Raw genomic sequence first — 21,784 nt, 5'->3', positions numbered from 1 at the left:
GGAATATTATGGTTCAGCAAAGGACTGGGTCAATTCTTTCTTCATAAGAGGAAAAGGAGACTTACTATTCATTTTTTTATTAGACAGCCTCACAACCTGTCAAATTAACATGCTGAAATGAAATTAATCCTCAGCACTCAGAGGTTTCTTGTTCCTTTAAATAGATGAAGCTTTCAAAATTCAACCTTCAAAAATCTATTATTCCTCTTTTAAAAATAAAAGAGCAGAGGGTTAAATTCTGAGGTGTGTTGTGCTAAAATCTCTCTTAAGATGAAAGAGAAGGTGGTAAATTGGTAGCTCCATGTGCAGATTATTTTTTTTCCCTCATTTCCTCATTGTGACTCTGTGGCAGATCCGTTTATTTCATGAATTTCCATTTGCCACCCACAACTGACATAGATGCAACTGAAAAACAAATCTTTAATTCATATTAAATAATCCCAGTCATATTGTGAATGCATCAAACAAGAATTTGTGTTAATGCACTTATCAATGACAAACTGACTCCCTAAGCTTAGAAACATTTCATATCCAATCCATCTGTCCCAGAACTATTTTCTTGTACTTCCTAATATTTTTTAAAAGTAGCTACAACAAAGGAAGACATATTCCTTTGTGAGGAATATATTCCTCACAATATATTCCTGCTGAAGTTCATGCTCCTGTATAAACTTGTTCTCTCATCCACTAAATTTTCCATAATAAATTTCTTTATGAAATATGTACAAACATAAAGTACAAAAGCCATTAAATATATTTATTGAAGACTACCAGTAAAAATGTTATTTATTACCAAGCTAGGCCATTTTTTCCTATTAATTTTGGTACGAACATTTCATGTTAGTCATTTTACCTAAAATTTTTGTAATAGATGAAAAACAAGACAGGGTATTTATTTACTAGTTTATATCCAAATGGGGATTTTCTTTTTTCATCTCTTAAAAGAACACTTAACAAGTCTCAAGAAGCTGGAAATCATACATTATTCAAATATTCAAGGTTTATGTTAAACCATGGCACCTCTGTTCATGTCTGTTCATCTCCTAAACACATATATTTGTAGGCATTTGTGTATAAACTAGGCAAGGAAAAAAATGCTTTTCATGAATGTTATGCAATTTATGCATGTTGTCTTTCAAATATATTGTTAGTCAAATTACCAGTTGTTAACAATTTTTAAAAAAAACAGAATCCTTTTTTTGCTTATGTGAATGAAAAACACCAGCTTGTGAACTCAAAGCTTGACACTGTCTGTAACAAAGAAAAAAATATCTTAGTTTGCATTTGAAAAACAGCTAATAAATGGCCTGATTGGTCTTTGCAGATGTGTGTTCACAGGTGTTTATCTCTAAGCAGCATATTAAATAACTCGTTGTTAAGAAATGCCCCTAATAAGAATCCTTTCTATTACTTTTTTTCTGAAGACTGTAGAAATATCATTTATGAAAGAATGCTAACAGAGACTACAACGTGCCCTCATGAACAAGGGGAAAGACCACAAGGTCAAATATTAGAGTGTGGAAATACGGGAGAGAATAGAGAAAACATGATATTAATTTGGTTTAATTCAATTATCATGCATGGGGAAAAAAGCATAAATATGGGACATCAGTATATACTGAGGTAGGATTATTGTGTATTTCTTTCTCTTATACAACTTAAGCCAAAAGAATTTATGCGAGTTTTTTTTTTTTTTCTTGTTTCAGAAAATGGCCCTTTAAATGAAACACTTGTGATGTGACTCATAACATGTGAAGCAGAAGAAATTTGTCTTAAAGAATCAATTAAAATAGTCTTTGTTTGCTTGGTTAAAAACTCACTTAGATGACAGAACTTTTAGAAAATCTTCCTAAGAGTTCACTGTAGAAACACTTGTTGGATATTGTAAGGATGTGTCCATCATTTTACAGAGACAAAGTAATTATCACAGTAACTACCCAGATCTACATAATGTACATGGCAATCTTGTTTTTATAAAGGTGACTTTGGATACTGATATATTTTCTAATAATTAGCAATAATATTTTTAATTTTCTGAAGTTTACTGGGCATTTTAAAGACATCTTCTCTAAAGTTAAAACACGTCTCATTGCTACATGTGGCCCTACTTGATCTACCTCTGCTGACCTCAACAGCTATTTTGCTCCCTCCTTCGCTCTCATACATTCTCTAAGTTCCCTCATCTGTGAAACTATAAAGTACTCACTTCAGATGGTTGATTGAGAATTATATGAGGTTTAGTATTATGTGAGGTTTTGCACTTAGTATGGCACCCAGTACTTGTTCAGCAGTAGCTAGCTGTTATTGTTACTTGTTTCAGTCTTATAAGCTGCTGTATTTTTGCAACTTTTTTCTGATGCTTATTCAAGTTGTTTTATTTATCTGCAGAACATGATGAAAATAAATACCCCTGAAGAACGATTAGTTTCAATGTTGTACCACATACAGCCAAAAGTACTCTATTACTTGAGTTAACTCAAGAGTAGAAACAAATAGGATTAAATATTTCTACTGGACTTTAGAATAAACATGTTTAGAATACCAATTCTTATTTCTGGCAGAGACTTACATAATAATTATGCTAAGTGACATAGAGAAACTATTCTGGGAGTAAGCTTATCTGTGGTTAAACCACAAAATAAATAACAGAAAATTGATTACTCTTTCTATACATTGGTTTAGAACTAATATACTCCTTGCCAGAGTTCATAATTTAAAATGCAATTTTAGAAACTTCGGCTCCATATTTCTTAAAAATTATTCAAATCTATTACTTGAGCTCCTTACACACTACCTGGCACAAGGTAGGCACTTAATGATGATTTATTGAATTGAATCTTGAGAACAGTTTGCAAAGCAGAATAAACATGTGACTCAGAAGCAGATCCGATAATTGAGCTGCCAGGATAGGACTTCTAAAGAGATTGGGTAGCTACTTTGTCCTTCAGAATTTTATCTGCATGGTTATTTGGAGAGCATGCATTTTGAAATAAAATCATTGTGAAGATGAAGTGCTCAACTTTGGTCTAGTGCTTTATCATCTAGAAACTTTTTTAACATGATAATTAATTCTACTGTCATGCATGGTTAATATGAATATTTTGATTCACAAACCAGGTAAGAGAAAATAAATTAGTTCTTCAGGTGCAAATCTGGGGCTTTAGGTTTAAGTAAACTGGCCAAGGATTCTTATGTTGAACCCTTTTTATTAAAAAGAACTCGAGAAAGATACCTGCAATGTGTATCCAGGTTCGCATTGAAAGGAGAGCACATCATTCACCATGTAGCGATCTCCTGTTTTGATGCTATTGCTAGGAAGGGCTGGTTCTTGGCAGGCAGCAAGACCTACAGCTGTAGAAAGGGAAAGACAAAGTTTTAGAAAGTACATGATATAAACAGTATCCTTCTTACCCGAATAATAAGAAGGCTTTTTTTTTTCCTATTGTTTGCCTCCTATAGAAATGAACAGAGGCTTGGACTCTTTCTCTTCTTATTTTACAAAGAAGAGTTTAAATAAATTTCAATCAGATTTACAATCTAATTCTTAAATATTAGCTCATTTAATTTCCATAAGGCAGGGATCAAGGATTTTTTATAATAAGAAAGTTTGTTACTTCTCTATTTAGTATATAATACCCCCTTTCTAATGCATATAATGTCCTAAAAAAAATGTTCCAAGTATATGCAAAGCCCCATGGTATTCCTCTCGTGTTTTTTTTTTCAATCACACTTAGCAATCTGTATTAAAAAATTTAAGTGTGAACCTGGGAATTCCACCATTCCAGAAAAACATAGTCTGAGAACCAACATTTTATTTTCAGTAGCTCTCTCTCTCAATCTCCCTCTTTTTTATTTAAAGACAACAAAAGTTTCTCATGAACTATCTTTTATGTAATCAAAATCAATATTTACCAATCTTGAATATTGGCACTTTACTAGGCAAAATTGCCTTCATTTAGGACACTCACAAATAAAAAGAAATGCATCATATAATATTGAAATCCAGCTTAAAATATCAGATAAAGTAGCTCTAAATATTACTTAATACTGATAGTTCTCTGCATAAACCCTTCCTATAAGAATAAGCAAAATATGGTATTTTGTAGATGCAGAAGTGCATTTGAAAAGTTACTAAAGACTTGTTGACTGCAAATAATCTCTTTACATCACCATTCTAGTGTTTCTCCTTCTCACAACCTTTTCCTCCCAGGTTAAAAGTATTAATGCATTATCCAGGAAAGGTGACTAATGGGGAAGGGGAAGTGGAGTGAGGGGAGGGGCAGGTTTTCTCTAGAGTAGACCAGCTTAAAATTCTTCACATGGCCTTGAATTTTTAACACTGACACCAATGAATTTTTCAGATTAGCGAAATGGCTGGGACACTGAGGAATGGGGATGGAGTAGGATAAGTGGATAAGGGTGTGAAAGACTACAGTTAATCCAGAGACAACACACTGGTATGAAATAAGAAGAAAAGATGTAAACCACACCACCTCCATAATCTGCACAGCCCAATGCAAAATGAAAATGTCTGCTGCCCTGTCTTGCTCCCAAGACTGAGTCCACATATGTGTAGCATATCTCTTCTACTTATGCATGTGCTCCATTATCTCACTGGGCTCCACTTACAAAACACAAGTTCAAAGATAAAAGTTAATAAACTGCACAGATTGTACACTTATGAAACAGGAACTGGATCTAGGCTAATGGATCTGGACAGGCAGCCCTTGGAGATGCCAGATAAGTGAAACTGGGAAGTCAAGTTGCCAAGTAATAGTCCTTGAGGTACCCTCAATCTGTCTTTCCAAGCTGTTAGAGGTAAAGATCATCTTCTTGGTTTCTTTTCAAAGCCTGATGCTGAACTTGTCAGAAATGCAGATTTTCAGGCCCTACCTCAGATGTACTGATTCAGAATATCTACATTCTTTAACACCATTTAGATAATTATCATACATTAGGTTCGAAAATTACTGACCTGATTCACTTTTCCCATGGTCATGAGAATATAAAATAAAGTTTGTTCATTTAAGAACACCAGGCTACAGAAATTTTGTTACTGGTATATAAAATAACTGGATAATTTCAAGCCATAAAACACATTGATTCATATGGATGAGTATATATGAGGTGTGTCATAAAGTTTTTTTTAAGCTGAAATTGATTTCTCCCTAAATGGCTGCACTTTAAAAAGCATAAAACACCATATACATTAAGCAGCAGTATTTTTTATTCCTAGCTCAGAATTTTAAACTATTTGGGGCTCTTCATAGAAGACAAAATTGCTGAGTATGGGAAAATACAATCACTTAAGTCTTCAACTTGTTTTATTAGTGTAAGTCTAATTTATTTCTCTGTTTTTAACTTTAGAACATAGATTATAACTACATTTAAATTTCACCTTTTTTTTCCTATTAGAGTTTGGCAGGTCTGCCTGCCATGTATCATTTAGTTTCCAATTTCATCTTGAAAAAAATATTTAAAATATTCTTGATATTAAATTTCCAACTAAAGTTTGGAATACTAAAATTTAATCTATGATGACACCATAATTTGGGGATACTTCAAATACATACAAGGTGTGACAGAGATCAAAAAGTATCAGTCACACAATTTTCAAAAAAGGAAGAGGAAAAATATTTTGTAATATTAAAAAAATGAAGCATGACAGGAAGTTCAGACTCAAATCCCAGCTACCAAATTTTCTATCCCCTTTCACCAAAGAGACAGTGAGTTTTTACTTATTATATGTTGATTTATATTGTATATTAATTTACTTTTATTTTCTTCTTTTTTCAACTCTATGTCTAAATCTAATTCATCCTCTTAAAAGATAACTTATACTTACATCTATAATTGCAGGTATTACAGTAAATTTCCTGAATACAATAAAAACAAAAAATCCTGTTAATCTGTGTTTAATATGTTAAGACATGGCAGTAGTAATATGCAGCCCACAAAATTTGAAATGTCAAAAGACACATTTTATCTTCCCCTATTATTTCATTCCCTTTCTTTATCACTCATTTAACATGTATTGAGTGTCACTGTATAGCTACTATATGTTAGGACCAAAGAATACAAAGGTAATACATGATACTTGTAGGAGTACATTCTAGTGATAATGTTTAACCTGTTACTGTATATATCCAGAAATTGAGCTACAGAATGGACGAGTGACTGATATGATCATCCACAAATATTTATTGAATTATCTTGGACTAGAGCCCAACTGTTTTTGATACATTGCATTTATCTCCTCAAGATGCAAAAATCCACCTGCAACACTAAGATTAACTCAACTCACAGTGAAAATGGTAGAGTTATGTCATGAATAAATGGGTTAAAACACTCAAAGGATTTTTTTTTTTTTTTATGAATACTAAAGAACCATCCCAATGGCAGAGGGGATAGTTAAAGATGTGGCAGAAACTGAATAAGAAAGCAATTGTGTTTGAAGAGCAGCATGGAGTTAGAAGTATTATAACATGGCATGGAGATAGAAGTGTTAAAATATGGGAAGAAGAGAGAGTAGTAGTTTCATGGGCCATAAAGAAATGATGTAAAAACCTTTATAATAAATGAACAACTATGTCCATCACGGACTCAATGAAGAAAAATCAGAAGAGGTTTGGGGTAGCTCCAGAGACAATAGCAACAATGCAATGCAAACAGTCAGAAACTTAGAAGACAAAACAGTTGACTTTTGTAATGTGAGGGGACAGATGGTAGTATGCTGAAGAATGTTTAGTAAAGGAAAACATTTGACTGTTTGTATTTAATCAAAATGTGCAGTAAAGAAGATATGACAAGGAGAAGGTAGGGTAACATAGAATATTGAATATGAACTGGAAAGAGGGTATATTAATTTCTTGGCTGCTAGATCAAATACCGTAAAAAGGGAAGGCATAAACAATGGGTTTTGAGGTTAGAAGAAGCTCAAATTTGAGGGGTTGACAAGGCGTTGCTTTTCCCTGTAGACTGTGGTGTTCAGGGGCTTGCTGCAAGTGATCCTTGATTCCTGGTGCTTGGTTTTTGTGTCACATGACAAGGCACATGGCTACTTCTCCTTTCTCCTCCAGTCCTATGACTTCCAGCTTCTGGCTGCACCCCATGGCTTCCTCTCTGTGTCCAATTTCCTTTGCTTACAAGGACTTCAGCCATATTTGATTAAGGCATACCCTCATTCAATTGGGGCACACTTTAATATTTGAAGGTCCTATTTACAAATAGATTCAGACCCACAGAACCAGAGATTGGGACCTGAATGTGCCTTTGATTCAATCCTCAGCAGAAGGTAAAGTTCATAAATGGATACATCATTTTTAAAGAAGTGTAAAATATAAATGCAAAACTGCCCTTTATGCGTGAATGATGTTTGACTTGAATGAAACCATTGTTTTGTGTTGTTAAACATGGCTGGCAATATCACATAAGTGACTGACAAAACTGTAAAAACAGTCATTTAAAAGGTATTTATTTAGACACAAAAACAGGCATCTAGGAAGGTCTGTACAAATAACTGTTCTAAAGACCTACATATGAATGAATTTGTGAAATACAACCATATGATAGGAAAATTCAATATTAATTTTACAGTTGAGACATCTGGAAGAAGTAAATTTTCAGATAGGCAAAATATTTGATATTTAATATTTAGGATTTCTACTGCTTAAAAATCATAGTATACTTCTATTCTATACCATAGATAATAATGTAACAAATTCTATAAAGTGATGTTTCTATAAAAGGCAGTTCACAACTACCTGATTCTCAATCACCTGGCATCCTAATCAAATGTTAATATAACTGTGCCCATCTTAGACCTACTCAATCAGAATCCATAGGGTGGATGCTAGTGCAGGAAATCTGAAATTTTAATGCATTTTCCAAGAAATTCATGTGTATAAGGTTTAGAAACTTAGAACCACTGCTATAAAGAACCAATAAGACAGAAAAAAAAGTTTTATGAACCTGATGTTTTTATCACATATAATTATCACACATATTTACATGATCATCTCATATGTTAAAATCTGGACATTTTTAAGTATGCTGATTTATAAAATTGGGATTAGATACAATACGTAGCAAAAGAAGTTTTAAATCCCTGTAACTCTAACCTGTGGAAGCAAAGAATATAAAACAAAGTCATTAAAAATGAGCATCCTAATTTGACTGAAAATACAGTTTAATGGCTTCACCCACCACTGAACATAAAATGTGAAAGTTATGCATCAGACTATAACAATAAACCTCATCAGATCTCTGGAGTTTATTGTAGCTATTATTCCAAAACCATTAGGAAAATTTCACATAATGGTTTGCTTAAAACTTGTAAATGAAAATGACTTAGAAACACATGGTAGACATGTATTTTTTAATCAAATTTTTAGAAAAGGATCAATAGGACCTTTGTAGATATAATGAATTAAAATAAGTTTCAACAATTGTTTTCTATTTGACATTGTCCTCATATTGATTGACATAATGTGTGGACTTTAAACCTTAGAAACTTAAAAAATATGCAATTCTAACTAAAAAGCTCAAAACTACAATGAATGAAGTAACCAAAGAGAGATGAAGGCAGACCCAAGTGGAGCGCATAGTAGAGTCAGATTATTTGTCTTGTCCAAAGATAACTTGGGGGAAGTTGAATATTGTATCCTCTTCTCAGTGATTCCCAAAGCATATAAGTGTAATTACAAGCATTGAGAATCCGTCAGTGATGCATCCTTTTCAACTCTATTTAACTATGGGTTTCAAATATTTACTTGATCACAGAACAATTTTATATCTGTGTACCACCCAATAATAACATGGAGAACTACAGAACACTTTGAGAAGCACTGATCTTTCAAATATCCGTATTCACGTATGACAATATCAGGTCTCAGAGAGGTAATTTATCCCAAGTTACAATATCAGAAAATGACAAACGTGGTTTAAAAATCCAGGTCTTATGAATCTCAGTATATTACTCATCCCACTACCACACAATATAGCCCTATTTGTCATGTTAAGTGCAAAATTTTCCTGCCACCCACTTACTTACCTTCCTTAACTAGACTACAAAATCCTTGGAGGCAAAAACTGTTTCTTTATTGTTCATTACTATATACCCTGAAGCTACCATGTTGTCTGGAACAAGCCAAGATGTATTTGTTGAATTAATAAATAGATAAAAGTATGATGAATTTTAGCAGGAATGTCAGTCATTAGTTTAAAAATATTTTGGCTGTTAAATAATATTTTCCATATTTTCCTTTAATAAAGAATGAATACCATGGAATAGGTTGCTCTTTAGTGATAAACATTTCTTTAAGAATAACAGCAGATTAAGAATGCACAAGACATATTATTCAGCTAACTCCTCTCTTGCAGTAAAAAAGTGGAACATCTGGTTTTATATACTGTCCTGAGTTAGATGTATATGGTTGATTTGAATTTTACGTATTTTTTGTGAATGGGAATTATTATTAAGGATATAGCTATGTCAAACTTTTTTTCTATAGAGCTATTTACTACCAACTCCTGCAACTTTCTGCACTTGGAAATTTACTAGATAGACATATGGCTCAGAAAATTCAGATGATTAAATCTACTTAGAATTTAAAATGTCAAACAATGTGCTTGATCTTAGTCTCAGTTATGCAAAAATAAAATTAACAATGCATGAATTGATTATATTTTCCAGGGTTTGTGAGTAAAAGGGCCATGATGTTTGATGAGATGACAATGACTGTAATTTCTTAAAGTCTTCATAGGTTGTTTAATTTGTGTATTAGATATACTAATGGGATTAATTATCACATTAAATGTGGACATTTAATATAAGTGAATATACATATATACACTTATGAATGAATTACCAATGATTTACATTCACATAATTTCTTTATTTTTTGATTAAAAAGCAAATATAAGATATTTATAGTTAATTAAAATCCTTAAAACTGATAGTCTAAATCAACAAACTTACTTGAATAAATCATGCCATTTTATTGAAATAACATGTTTTTAGTAAATATATCTAGAATCTCAATAAATTTCTCTTGTTTTAATATTTTGTATCTGGAGTCAGCAAACTAGGTACTGTGGCCAAAATCTGGCCATGCTTAATTGTCTGCATTTTATCTATGTATGCTAAAATATTTACTATCTGGTCCTTAAAAGAAAAATTAGCTGACCACTTGTTTTATAGTATTCTATTTTATTCTCAAGGTATAATACTAAATTATTTAATATAGATATCATCATCATAAACAGATATTTGTGGTAATTATTGTTCTAGAAATACGAGGAAACATGATGGATAATATTCACATTCATAACATTTTTAAATATTCATAATGTCAGAAATCTATTTATGTTAACCATATTCACATTGAAGCAAAATGAGAAAAAATGTGACATAAAGGATTTTGACATTACTTAAAATTTGCCAGTTATTAATTCTAACCATATTTCAAAAGAAGGATAAATAATTCAACCATATACAATCATTCTTTGCTAGCAAATTAAGAAATTGATGGTGCAATAATGAAGTAAAGGAATATTTTTTAAAAATTCTCTGTCATGTGAATAAGGTGAATTTATTTAGGCTTTCAACTGCTTAATTCATACTTTTTAAAAATTAATATATTAAGTCTAAAACAAGATATATAACGTAAGTACGAACAAGGAGCTCAAACTTGTACTTTTATAGCACAGGATACATTGCTTAATTCTTTTGTTTGCATCTCCCTTGTTCTGTAGAATGAGATCCTTAAGACTATGTATCCCTAAGAACTAAAAGAGCCTCAGTAAATGCTCTCTTTTTAATGACTACATACATCCTGCACATCTATAAAAAATACAAAGTAGTTCATAAACGTAAAAATCAAAAGTTATTCACACATTAAAATGGTTAATTACATAGGTTTTTATTTAAAATGGAATGTCAAAATCAAGATATGATCACAGATCTACCCTTGGTTTCTTCAAACAGTTTCCCCTGATTGGTTATATCACTTAATAACTGAATCATGTGAAAACAAACAAATGAGCCAACACAATTTATTTACGAGGAGATTAAAGAAAGAAATAGGATGCAGACTTGGGTGGAGAGGGAGTTCTAATATTGCTTATGATCCCAAAGAGCTGACAATCTAATTGGGTACAAAGGACCTAAAGAACAAATATAATCCAACAGAAAAACTGTGCTGAATGAAGAACATGGATAATAAATCTAATAAAAAAAATAGAGTTAACATATTCAGAGAGGGTTTTAGAGAGGGATGCAACTTGAACAGTTCTTGAAGGGTAATTAGGAAAAGTGGAAAAAGGACAGAAGGTGAGGAGATTGGAGTAAGCATTTGTCTGAAAGTGAAAATTTACAAAGCATGTTGAGGCAGCTACAACTGTCTGAATTAAAAGAGAACAGAGGTAAATCAGTTGACACTTTATGAAGAGCCAATGCCTGGATAAGGAGGCTACAAAATGGCAAACCACTGAAGGATTTTCTGCACGGTAATTAATGTCATGATCAAAGTGACATTACAGAAAAATTAAAAGTGGGGCATTGTGTTGAAAGAAAGGCAGAGAAAGAAAGGCCAGTTAGAAAGTTTTTACTTCAGTTCATGAGAATGGCAAGATTGTGGAAGACAGATATTTTAAAAATGAAAAATAAACAAGTGACCTAGTGAGGAAAAGCCAAAAAAAGGCTTCATTGCTAATTACATTTATTTTAGGAAGTATTTCAAGATTCCATGTTGAATTGTGATGAGATCTATAGGAAAGGAAGTTTTGACCTCATTTTCACTTATAACACAGCACAAAAAGAATAGGCAACATTGGTGAAGGAAGACTGAGAAAATGAAAAGTTTGGGAAGTGGCCCTGTCCTCATTTCCACTCCAAAACCTCTTAACTTTTTGACACTCATAACTTTTCCTACCACCTACCTCAATTCCTTATATATGTCTAAAGTCCACTTCCCTATGTCTATAGTCTTGATCATAAAATCTGATAGGACTGAGTTTCTTGTAAATGATTAATTGGCAGTTGGCTAAGTCATACATCAATTAGTCATTATTTATGCCATTTCTAGCATCTTTATTCCCTAATTACTTATCATCAAAAATTTGCAAAACCTGTGATAGAATAGGGAATTCTTTCAAGTTTTAACATCCAAGAGATGAATTTGTTAAAATAGCATCATGAATTTTAAAAGAATATCCTAAAACTTAAGGAATGATTTAAAAATAGAGTAATCATAATATTCAAGTGACCACAACTTGTTAACAAAATAATAGTTTTCTATGTTTGGGCCCGTATTGAACTATATTCTCTGGAGGACAATCCCTTTATCTAGGCATAGCATATTTACAAGAATACAGAAAAGGTAAAAGCAGAGAACTGAATAAATCTTAACAATTTATATATGTGTACAGGTAATGTAAGTTTTATATCTATTAAACAATTTCCACGTAATTTTCCTAAATTTGGAGACATAAACCCATGTCTGAATAATTTTAGTTTTCTAACACTTCATAATACTTACTCTGCTTGTTCAGTTATAGACTAGATTCACCTAAGTGATATAGCACTTAATGAAAGTAAACTCAAAAAATAAAGGATTTACGAAATCACAATGAAAGCTACATTACACAGTAAATCAAATATCTTGCCATTCTCAGAACTATGTAGATTCATAAAAAAGTGTAGAACCATCAAATATTTCAATCAGTTTCCTTCACAGTTTGTGTGCAACCTTGTGTCATAATAGTAAATGATGAAGAAAAGCATGCTGCTATAAATTGGAAGGTAAAACATTGGCAGCAGACATTCAGAGAAGAAAACTGACAACAAAATCCCCATAGTTGGGTGAAAACAAGAAAACAAGGAGTTATAAACGATGTACACAAGAGAAGTGACATAAAAAAGATGGTGGAGTGAGATGTTCCAGGGTTTCCTCCCCCACAAAATCTTTAAAGACAGCAAGAACTGGCAGAACCTTCTTTCTTAGAGCTTCAAAAACAGTTAAAGGATTTTAGTAACTAGGTGAGTACCAAACCCAGAGAAAGGCAACATAAAAACTGTAGGAAAACCTTGTGGCACCATTTCTGGTCCTTTCCCCATCCACTTCTCAGCTCACTGTGAAGCCAGCCCACAAGCCAGTGTGGGTGCCTGGTCCTGGGTCTGGGGCAAGCAGAGTACCCCGCTCACATTCTGGTGTCTGCCTGAAAGACTGAGCCAGGACACTTGTCTCTGGCTCACTGTCCCAGAACTTAACCCACATGCAGAAGCAACTCGCCGGCCCCTAAATCAGTATCACAAGTAATTAAATTCCAGTGGCCTGGGCAAAGGGTTATCAGCTTTAAGCCATGCATAGAGTTATCAGGAGATGGAGAAAAGACTATTTCATAAGGACAAGAGGGGGCTTTAGATTCCTGTAAACAGGAGGATTCCCAAGGCCATGAACACATGCCCAGGACAAGACACATATGCAGAAAAGAACAGTGAGAACCTTATGCAAGGAAGACACACTTCCAGGATTTAATTCCAGAGTTAGCACATTGAACTATTAAAATATACAGTTAAAAGTCATTCAAAAAGACAAGAAATGATGGCCCATTCCAAGGATAAAGATACAACTTCAAAATACCTCAAGGAAGGCCAGAATTTGGATATATCATTCAAAGACTTAAAATAAAAAACTATTAAATATGCTTAAAGAGCTAAAAGAAAACACTGAAAGGGAACTAAAGAATATGAGGAAAATGATATATGAACAAAATGAGAATCTTGATGAAGAGATAGAAATTCTAAAAAATAACTGAACAGAAACACTGGAGCAGACTTGCCAAAAATCATTTGGCCATAAATGTGATTAAGAAGCTAATTCCATTGAATGAACACTCATTTATAGGGTATTCATTTTATGCAAGGTACTGAGCTGTTATTTCTGCGTACTACAGAATGAAATTTTCTATAAGTAAATTCAGAGGTATACTGAAGTTCATCTTGTCCAATCTTTCATTTCCTATCATTTTGTTCCCACTCATCATTGAAGTTCAGAAATTTTATTAATGTAATATTAAAGTGCCATTAAAATGCATTAATAATTTATGTTTTTATAAGGATTATTGTAATTGTATAAGGCTAATCTAAGTTGTAAATATTCAATTATAATAACATCCTATTAAAATATTTAGTACTTTTCATTTCAAAAGGCTTAAGTCATTTTCCAGATATTTAATCCCCCTTTGGATACTTCCTTGTGCCTATTTCGAGATGAGTACACAAAGGAAATGAAAAGTAGTTTATTTTTAATCACTGAAAAAAAAGCATGGAGAAAAGTGATTTTAAAAGGACATCCATAATTAACATGATTTTTTTAAACAATCATTTTCTATCAGCCAATTTAATCAACCTCCTACAGAAATTAATGCTAAGTATATTATATTCCCAACTTTTTATCAAAAAATTGGTACATGACTATCATGTAAAGATCATTTCTGCATTTTTTAGAAAACATTTTTTTGAAGACTACTTCCCTCACAAGTGACAAGTATCTTTTAGAATATAGCACAAGTAGAGTTTACTTATGTTAATTAATTGCTAATTTTCTCTTAAAAAAAGATTTATAGAATTACATCCTATTTAATATTTTTGCTTTTATTGTCAGAAAATTTACAGCTAAATTTAATGCCTAGTAATGTGAATTATTTTAATCTAGGTGGCTAGTACATTCATATCCTTCTTTTTAGTTTGGTTGTCTTTTGAAAACTTTTATTTTCTTTTAAGTATTTGTCTTATTGCATATATAATACTTATTTTAAGTTGCATTAAATATTTTTGCAAAGTAGAAAGGTTATCAAGGTTTTAAAAATATCTAGACAATCTTATTTTTTATTTGCATTTGACTATATATCTTTTGAGTAAGGTCTTATTTATACATGATATATAATTTTTTAACTACACACCTATCAATTACATACATACATATGAGAAAGACAATCATTTTTAATGAGTTTTGAACTTATACTTGAAATATTATTCCTACATTGAAAAATTCTTTGAATAAATGTCTGCAAAGAATTTTGAAGTATGATTGGAATCAATTATAATAGTAAAATATTTCATATGTTCGATAATGGTGAGCAATAATTTTAACTTATGACAGTGTTTGAACTTACAAGCTTGCTAAAAATGCGGAAAAATGCTTTTCATTTAATCTTTCCTTGTAAAGGAACAGCATTCAGTTCAAGGAAAGAGTTGTTACATTTACTTTTCTCCTAATTTTCTTTTTTCTCTTATAATAGCTACAAATCACTAATTCAAATTCTTACTTTTCTTAGAATAAATATTATGTAAATCTGTTACTGTGATATTTTTGACATTCTTTTCTTTTTCAATTCTTTTCTTTCTCTCCTTCCCTTCCTGTGCTGGCTTGGAGCTGTTATGTACCCCAGAAAACACCATGTTCTTTTGATCTATTCTTGTGGGTGCAAACCTACTGTAGTTGGGACTTTTGGTTAGGTTGTTTCATTTGGGATGTGACCCACCCAATTCAAGGTGGGTCTTAATCCTTTACTGGAGCTCTTTATGAGATGATAAAAGGCAGAAACACACACAGAGAGAAAGGGCAGAGAGATAAGGGAAACCCAGAGACATCTGGAGACAGCCATTGAAACCAGAACCAGGAGAGAAGGACCATCAGATGTTGCCATGTGCCTTCCCATGTGACAGAGGAACCCCAGATGCTAGCAGCCTTTTCTCAGAGAAGGTATCTTCCTCTTGATGCATTAATTTTGACATTTTCATGGTCTTAGAACTATAAATTCATAACCTAATAAATCCCCATTGAAAAAGCTAACCCATTTCTGGTATATTGCCTTCCAGCAGCTTTAGCAAACAGAAACACTCCGTCCCTCCCTCCCTTTCTCCCTTCCTTCTAATGAATTGGAATAGCTAGCAGTAAATACCTGAAACTATCCAACTACAACCCAGAACCCATGAAGCTTGAAGACGATTGTATAAAATGTGGCTTATGAGGGATGACAATGTGTTTGGGAAAGCCATATGGACCACACTCCCGTTTGCCTATTTTATGGATGGATGAGTAGAAAAATGGGGGGGGGGGGGGGAAGCAGGGAAGGCACCCAGTGTTCTTTTTTACTTTAATTGTTCTTTTTCACTTTAATTTTTGTTCTATGATTTTTGTGTGTGTGGTAATGAAAATGTTCAAAAATTAATTTTGGGAATGAACACACAACTATATAATGGTACTGTGAACAACTGAATGTACGCTTTGTACGATTGCATGGTATGTGAATATATCTCAATAAAAAATGAATGTAAAAAAAAAAGACCATAAATGGAGAACATGAAACATAAAATCTGTAGCAATGTTAGCCCCATATATGAAGGGAGAAAAAAAAGGGGAAGGAAGGAAGGAAGGAAGGAAGGAAGGAAGGGAGAAAGGGAGGCAGGGAGGGAAGCTTATTTCATTTCTTTTGATGTCCCCCTTTTGGTCAAGATGATGTTCTCCAGCCCACAATGCCAGGTCTAGATTCCTCCCCAGGAGTCATATTCTATGTTGCCAGGGAGATTTACTCCCGTAGGTGTCAGATCCCATGTAGCGGGGAGGGCAGTGATTTCACCTGCCAAGTTGGCTTAGCTAGAGAGAGAGGGCCACATCTGAGCAACAAAGAGGCATCCAGGAAGAGGCTCTTAGGCACAATTATAGGGAGGCCTAGTCTCTCCTTTGCAGCAACCGTCATGCCAAGGGCAAGTCCCGTGGTAGACAGCTCAGCCCATCAATCCACAAGTCCCTTATGTCTGTGAGCACATCAGCAACCATCGAGGTGGGGAAGCCCAACATCCCTGCATACTCCACCAGCTCCTCAAGGGAGCTCTGCATATTTTTTTAATTGTTTTTGTTTTTTAATTAACTCTTTTTTCAAAAAATTAACTATATATAAAAAAAAATTAAAAAAAAGAACACACAAAAACATTTCAAACAAACCACAACAAGGGAGTAAGAAAAAGACAACTAACCTTTACTTCCAACATATTCCTACTCTACCCCAAGAAAATAACCTAATATAGCAACATTTCTGTTAACTTGTTCCTACCATAGACATCAGCAATTAACAAACCATAGTCATTCCTGGGCATTCCGAGAACATTAAGTTTACCCACAATAGCTTATCTGTTCTTATTGGGTTATCGTTCCCCCTTCATTAATTGCTACAGTTAGTTCCCCTAAATTCTACATTATAAACCATTAATTTTACATTTTTCAATGTTCATATAATATTTCTCTTTTTGTACCTGGCTTATTTCACTCAGCATTATGTCTTCAAGGTTCATCCATGTTGTCAATATGTTTCATGACATTGTTCCTTCTTATTGCTGCATAGTATTGTGTGTATATACCACATTTTATTTATCCAATCATCTGTTGAAGGATATCTGGGTTGTTTCCATCTCTTGGCAACTGTGAATAATGCTGCTATGAACATTGGCGTGCAGATATCTGTTCATGTCACTGCTTTCAGATCTTCCGGGTATATACTGAGAAGTGCAATCACCGGATGAAGGGTAACTCGATATCTAGTTTTCTAAAGAACTGCCAGACTGACTTCCAGAGTGGCTGAACCATTATACAGTCCCATCAACAATTAATGAGAGTCCCAATTTTTCCAATCTTCTCCAGCATTTGTAGTTCCCTGTTTGTTTAATGGCAGCCATTCTAATTGGTGTGAGATGGTATCTCATTGTGGTCTTAATTTGCATCTCTCTAATGGCTAGTGAAGCTGAACATTTTCTCGTGTGTTTCTTGGCCATTTGTATTTCCTCTTCAGAGAACTGTCTTTTCATATCTTTTGCCCATTTTATAATTGGGCTGTCTGTATTACTGTCATTGAGTTGTAGGATTTCTTTATATATCCAATATATCAGTCTTTTGTCAGATACATAGTTTCCAAAAATTTTTTTTCCCATTGAGTTGGCTGCCTCTTCACCCTTTTGACAAATTCCTTTGAGGTACAGAAACTTCTAAGCTTGAGGAGTTCCCATTTATCTATTTTTTCTTTTGTTGCTTGTGCTTTGGGTATCTGGTCTAGGAAATGGCCACCTAATACAAGGTCTTGAAGATGTTTACCTACATTATCTTCTAGGATTTTAATGGTACTGTCTTTTATATCAGACCTTTGATCCACTTTCAGTTAATTTTTGGGTAGTGTTTGAGGTAGGGGTCCTCTTTCATTCTTTTGGATATGGATATCCAACTCTCCCAGGCCCATTTGTTGAAAAGACTGTTATGTCTCAGTTCAGTGGCTTTGGGGGCCTTATTAAAGATCAGTTGGCCATAGATCTGGGGGTCTATCTCCGAATTCTCAGTTCGATTCTATTGATCAATATGTCTATCTTTGTGCCAGTACCATGCTATTTTGACAACTATGGCTTTATAATAAGCTTCAAAGTCAGGGAGTGTAAGTCCTCCCACTTTGCTTTTCTTTTTTAGAGTGTTTTTAGCAATCTGAGGCATCTTCCCTTTCCAAATAAATTTGATTTCCAAGTCTGCAAAGTAGGTTATTGGAATTTTGATTGGGATTGCATTGAATCTGTAGATGAGTTTGGGTAGAACTGACATCTTAATGACATTTAGCCTTCCTATCCATGAACATGGAATATTTTTCCATCTTTTAAGGTCCCCTTCTATTTCTTTTAGTAGAATTATGTACTTTTCTTTGTATAGGTATTTTACATCTTTGGTTAAGTTTATTCCTAAGTACCTGATTATTTATTTGCTATTGAAAATGGTATCTTTTTCTTGAGTGTCTCTTCACTTTGTTCATTTCTAGCATATAGAAACATTACTGGCTTATGTGCATTAATCTTGTTTCTCGCTACTTTGCTAAATTTGTTTATTAGCTCTAGTAGCTGTATCATTGATTTCTCAGGGTTTTCCAGATATAAGATCATATCATCTGCAAATAATGACAGTTTTATTCTTTCTTTCCAATTTGGATGCCTTTTATTTCTTTTACTTGCCAGATTGCCCTGGCTAGCACTTCTAGCACAATGTTGAATAACAGCAGTGACAGTGGGCATCTTTGTCTCATTTCTGATCTTAGAGGGAAGGCTTTCAGTCTCTCACCATTAAGTACTATGCTGACTGTGGGTTTTTCACATATGCTCTTTATCATATTGAGGAAGTTTCCTTCAATTCCTACCTTTTGAAGTGTTTTTATCAAAAAGGAATATTGGATTTTGTTGAATTCTTTTTCAGCATCTATTAAGATGATCATTTGATTTTTCTCTTTTGATTTGTTAATGTGCTGTAACACATTGATTAATTTTCTTATGTTGAACCATCCTTGCATGCCTGAAATGAACCCCACTTGGTCATGGTGTATGATTTTTTTACGTGTCTTTGGATTTGATTTGCAAGTATTTTGTTGAGAATTTTTGCATCTATATTCATTAGGGAGATTGGCCTGTAGTTTTCCTTTTTTTGTAGCATCTTTCCCTGGTTTTGGTATTAGATTGATGTTAGCTTCATAAATTGTGTTAGGTAGTGTTCTATTTTCTTAGATGTTTTGAAAGAGTTTAAGTACATTTTGTGTCAGTTCTTTTTGGGAAGTTTGGTAGAATTCCCCTGTGAAGCCATCTGGCCCCGGGCATTTATTTGTGGGAAGCTTTTTGATGACTGATTGCATATCTTTGCTTGTGATTGGTTGGTTGAGGTCTTCTATTTCTTCTTTAGTCAGTCTAGGTTGTTCATGTGTTTCCAGGAAATTGCCCATTTCCTCTACATTATGCAGTTTGTTGGCATACAGTTGTTCATAGTATCCTCTTATAATTTTTTAAATTTCTTCAGGATCCACAGTGTCACCTTTCTCATTCATTATTTTGTTTATATGGGTCTCCTCTCTTTTTGATTTTGTCAGTCTAGCTAGGGGCTTGTCAATCTTGTTGATCTTCTAAAAGAACCAACTTTTGGTGTTTTTTATTCTCTCTATTGTTTTTTTTGTTCTCTATGTCCTTTATTTCTACTTTAATCCCTGTTATTTCTTTTCTTCTACTTGGTTTAGGATTGGTTTGCTATTCATTTCCTAGCTTTTTCAGTTGCTCCATTAGTTCTTTGATTTTAGCTCTTTCTTCCTTTTTAATGTATGAATTTAGTGCTATAAATTTCCCCCTCAGTACCACTTTTGCTGCATCCCATAGGTTTTGATATGTTGTGTTCTTATTTTCATTCATCTCTATGTATTTAGCAATTTCTCGTGCTATTTCTTTAACCCACTGATTGTTTAGGAGCATATTGTTTAACCTCCAAGTATTTGTGAATTTCCTAAGTCTCTGATGATTATTGACTTCTAACTGTATTCCATTGTGGTCAGAGAATGTGCTTTGAATAATTTCAATTTTTTAAAATCTATTGAGGCTTGTTTTATGTCCTAGTATATGATCTATTCTGGAGAAAGTTCCATGAGCACTAGAGAAGAATGTGTATCTTGGTGGTTTGGGATGTAATGTTCTATATATGTCTGTTAAATCCAATTCATTTATCAGATTGTTTAGGTTTTCAGTTTCCTTATTGGTCTTCTGTCTGGTTGATCTATCTACAGGAGAGAGTGATGTGTTGAAGTCTCCCACAATTATTGTGGAAACATCCATTGCTTCCTTTAGTTTTGCCAGTGTTTCTCTCATGTATTTTGTGGCACCTTGATTGGGTGCATAAACATTTATGATGGTTATTTCTTCTTGTTGAATTGCCCCTTTTATTAGTATGTGGTGGTCTTCTTTGTCTCTCATAAAATTCTTGCATTTAAAGTCTATTTTATCTGAGATTACTTTTGCTACTCCTGCTTTCTTTTAGCTGTAGGTTGCATGAAATATTTTTTCCATCCTTTCTCTTTCAATTTCTTTGTGTCCCTGTGTCTAAGATGAGTCTCTGGTATATAACATATTGATGGCTCATATTTTTTGATCCATTCTGCAAACCTGTATCTTTTAGTTGGGGAGTTTAATCCATTTACATTCAATGTTATTACTGTGAAGGCATTTCTTGAATCAGCCATCCTATCCTTTGGTTTATGTTTGTCAGATATATTTTTTTCCTCTCTCTCTTAATGTCCTTTAACATACCCATACTGAATCTGTTTAGTACTGAACCTTTCTCCTTCTCTCTCTCTCCTTTCTTTTGTCTCTGTCTGTAGGGCTCTCTTTAGTATCTCAAGTAGGGCAGGTCTCTTGTTAACAAATTCAGCATCTGTTTGTGAAAAATTTAAGCTCTCCCTCAAATTTGAAGGAGAGCTTTGCCAGTTAAAGAATTCTTGGTTGGCAATTTTTCCCTCTCAGAATTTTAAATATGTCATGCCACTGCCTTCTTGCCTCCATGGTGGCCACTGAGTAGTCACTACTTAGTCTTATGCTGTTTCCTTTGTAAGTGGTGAACTGCTTTTTTCTTGCTGCTTTCAGAACTTGCTCCTTCTCTTCAGTATTTGACAGTCTGATCAGAATATGTCTCGGAGTGGGTTTATTTGGATTTATTCTATTTGGAGTTTGCTGGGCTTTTATGATTTGTGTATTTATGGTGTTTAGAATAGTTGGGAAGTTTTCCGCAACAATTTTTTGAATACTCTTCCTAGACCTTTACCCTTCTCTTTCCCTTCTGGAACACCAGTGAGTCTTATATTTGGACATTTTATTTTATCTATCATATCCCTGAGGTCCATTTTGATTTTTTCAATTTTTTTCTCCATTCTTTCTTTTGTTCTTTCATTTTCC

General features: G+C 33.5%; 1 protein-coding gene across 3 annotated transcripts in view; it reads right to left on the bottom strand.

The window, feature by feature from the left end:
* Positions 1-21,784, bottom strand: part of CSMD1 (CUB and Sushi multiple domains 1) — a 2,222,584-nt gene that overhangs the window by 235,288 nt on the left and 1,965,512 nt on the right. For all 3 annotated transcript variants that reach the window (XM_037812751.1, XM_037812753.1, XM_037812752.1), the window contains exon 38: positions 3,233-3,351. In XM_037812751.1, the coding sequence (XP_037668679.1) occupies positions 3,233-3,351 (119 nt within the window). The remainder of the gene's footprint in view (positions 1-3,232; positions 3,352-21,784) is intronic.

The sequence above is a fragment of the Choloepus didactylus genome, chromosome 20 (assembly GCF_015220235.1).
Source record: "Choloepus didactylus isolate mChoDid1 chromosome 20, mChoDid1.pri, whole genome shotgun sequence".
In the NCBI taxonomy this organism is placed as follows: Eukaryota; Metazoa; Chordata; class Mammalia; order Pilosa; family Megalonychidae; genus Choloepus; species Choloepus didactylus.
The sequence above is the reverse complement of the archived record's forward strand: the minus strand, read 5'-3'. Positions and strand labels throughout refer to the sequence as shown.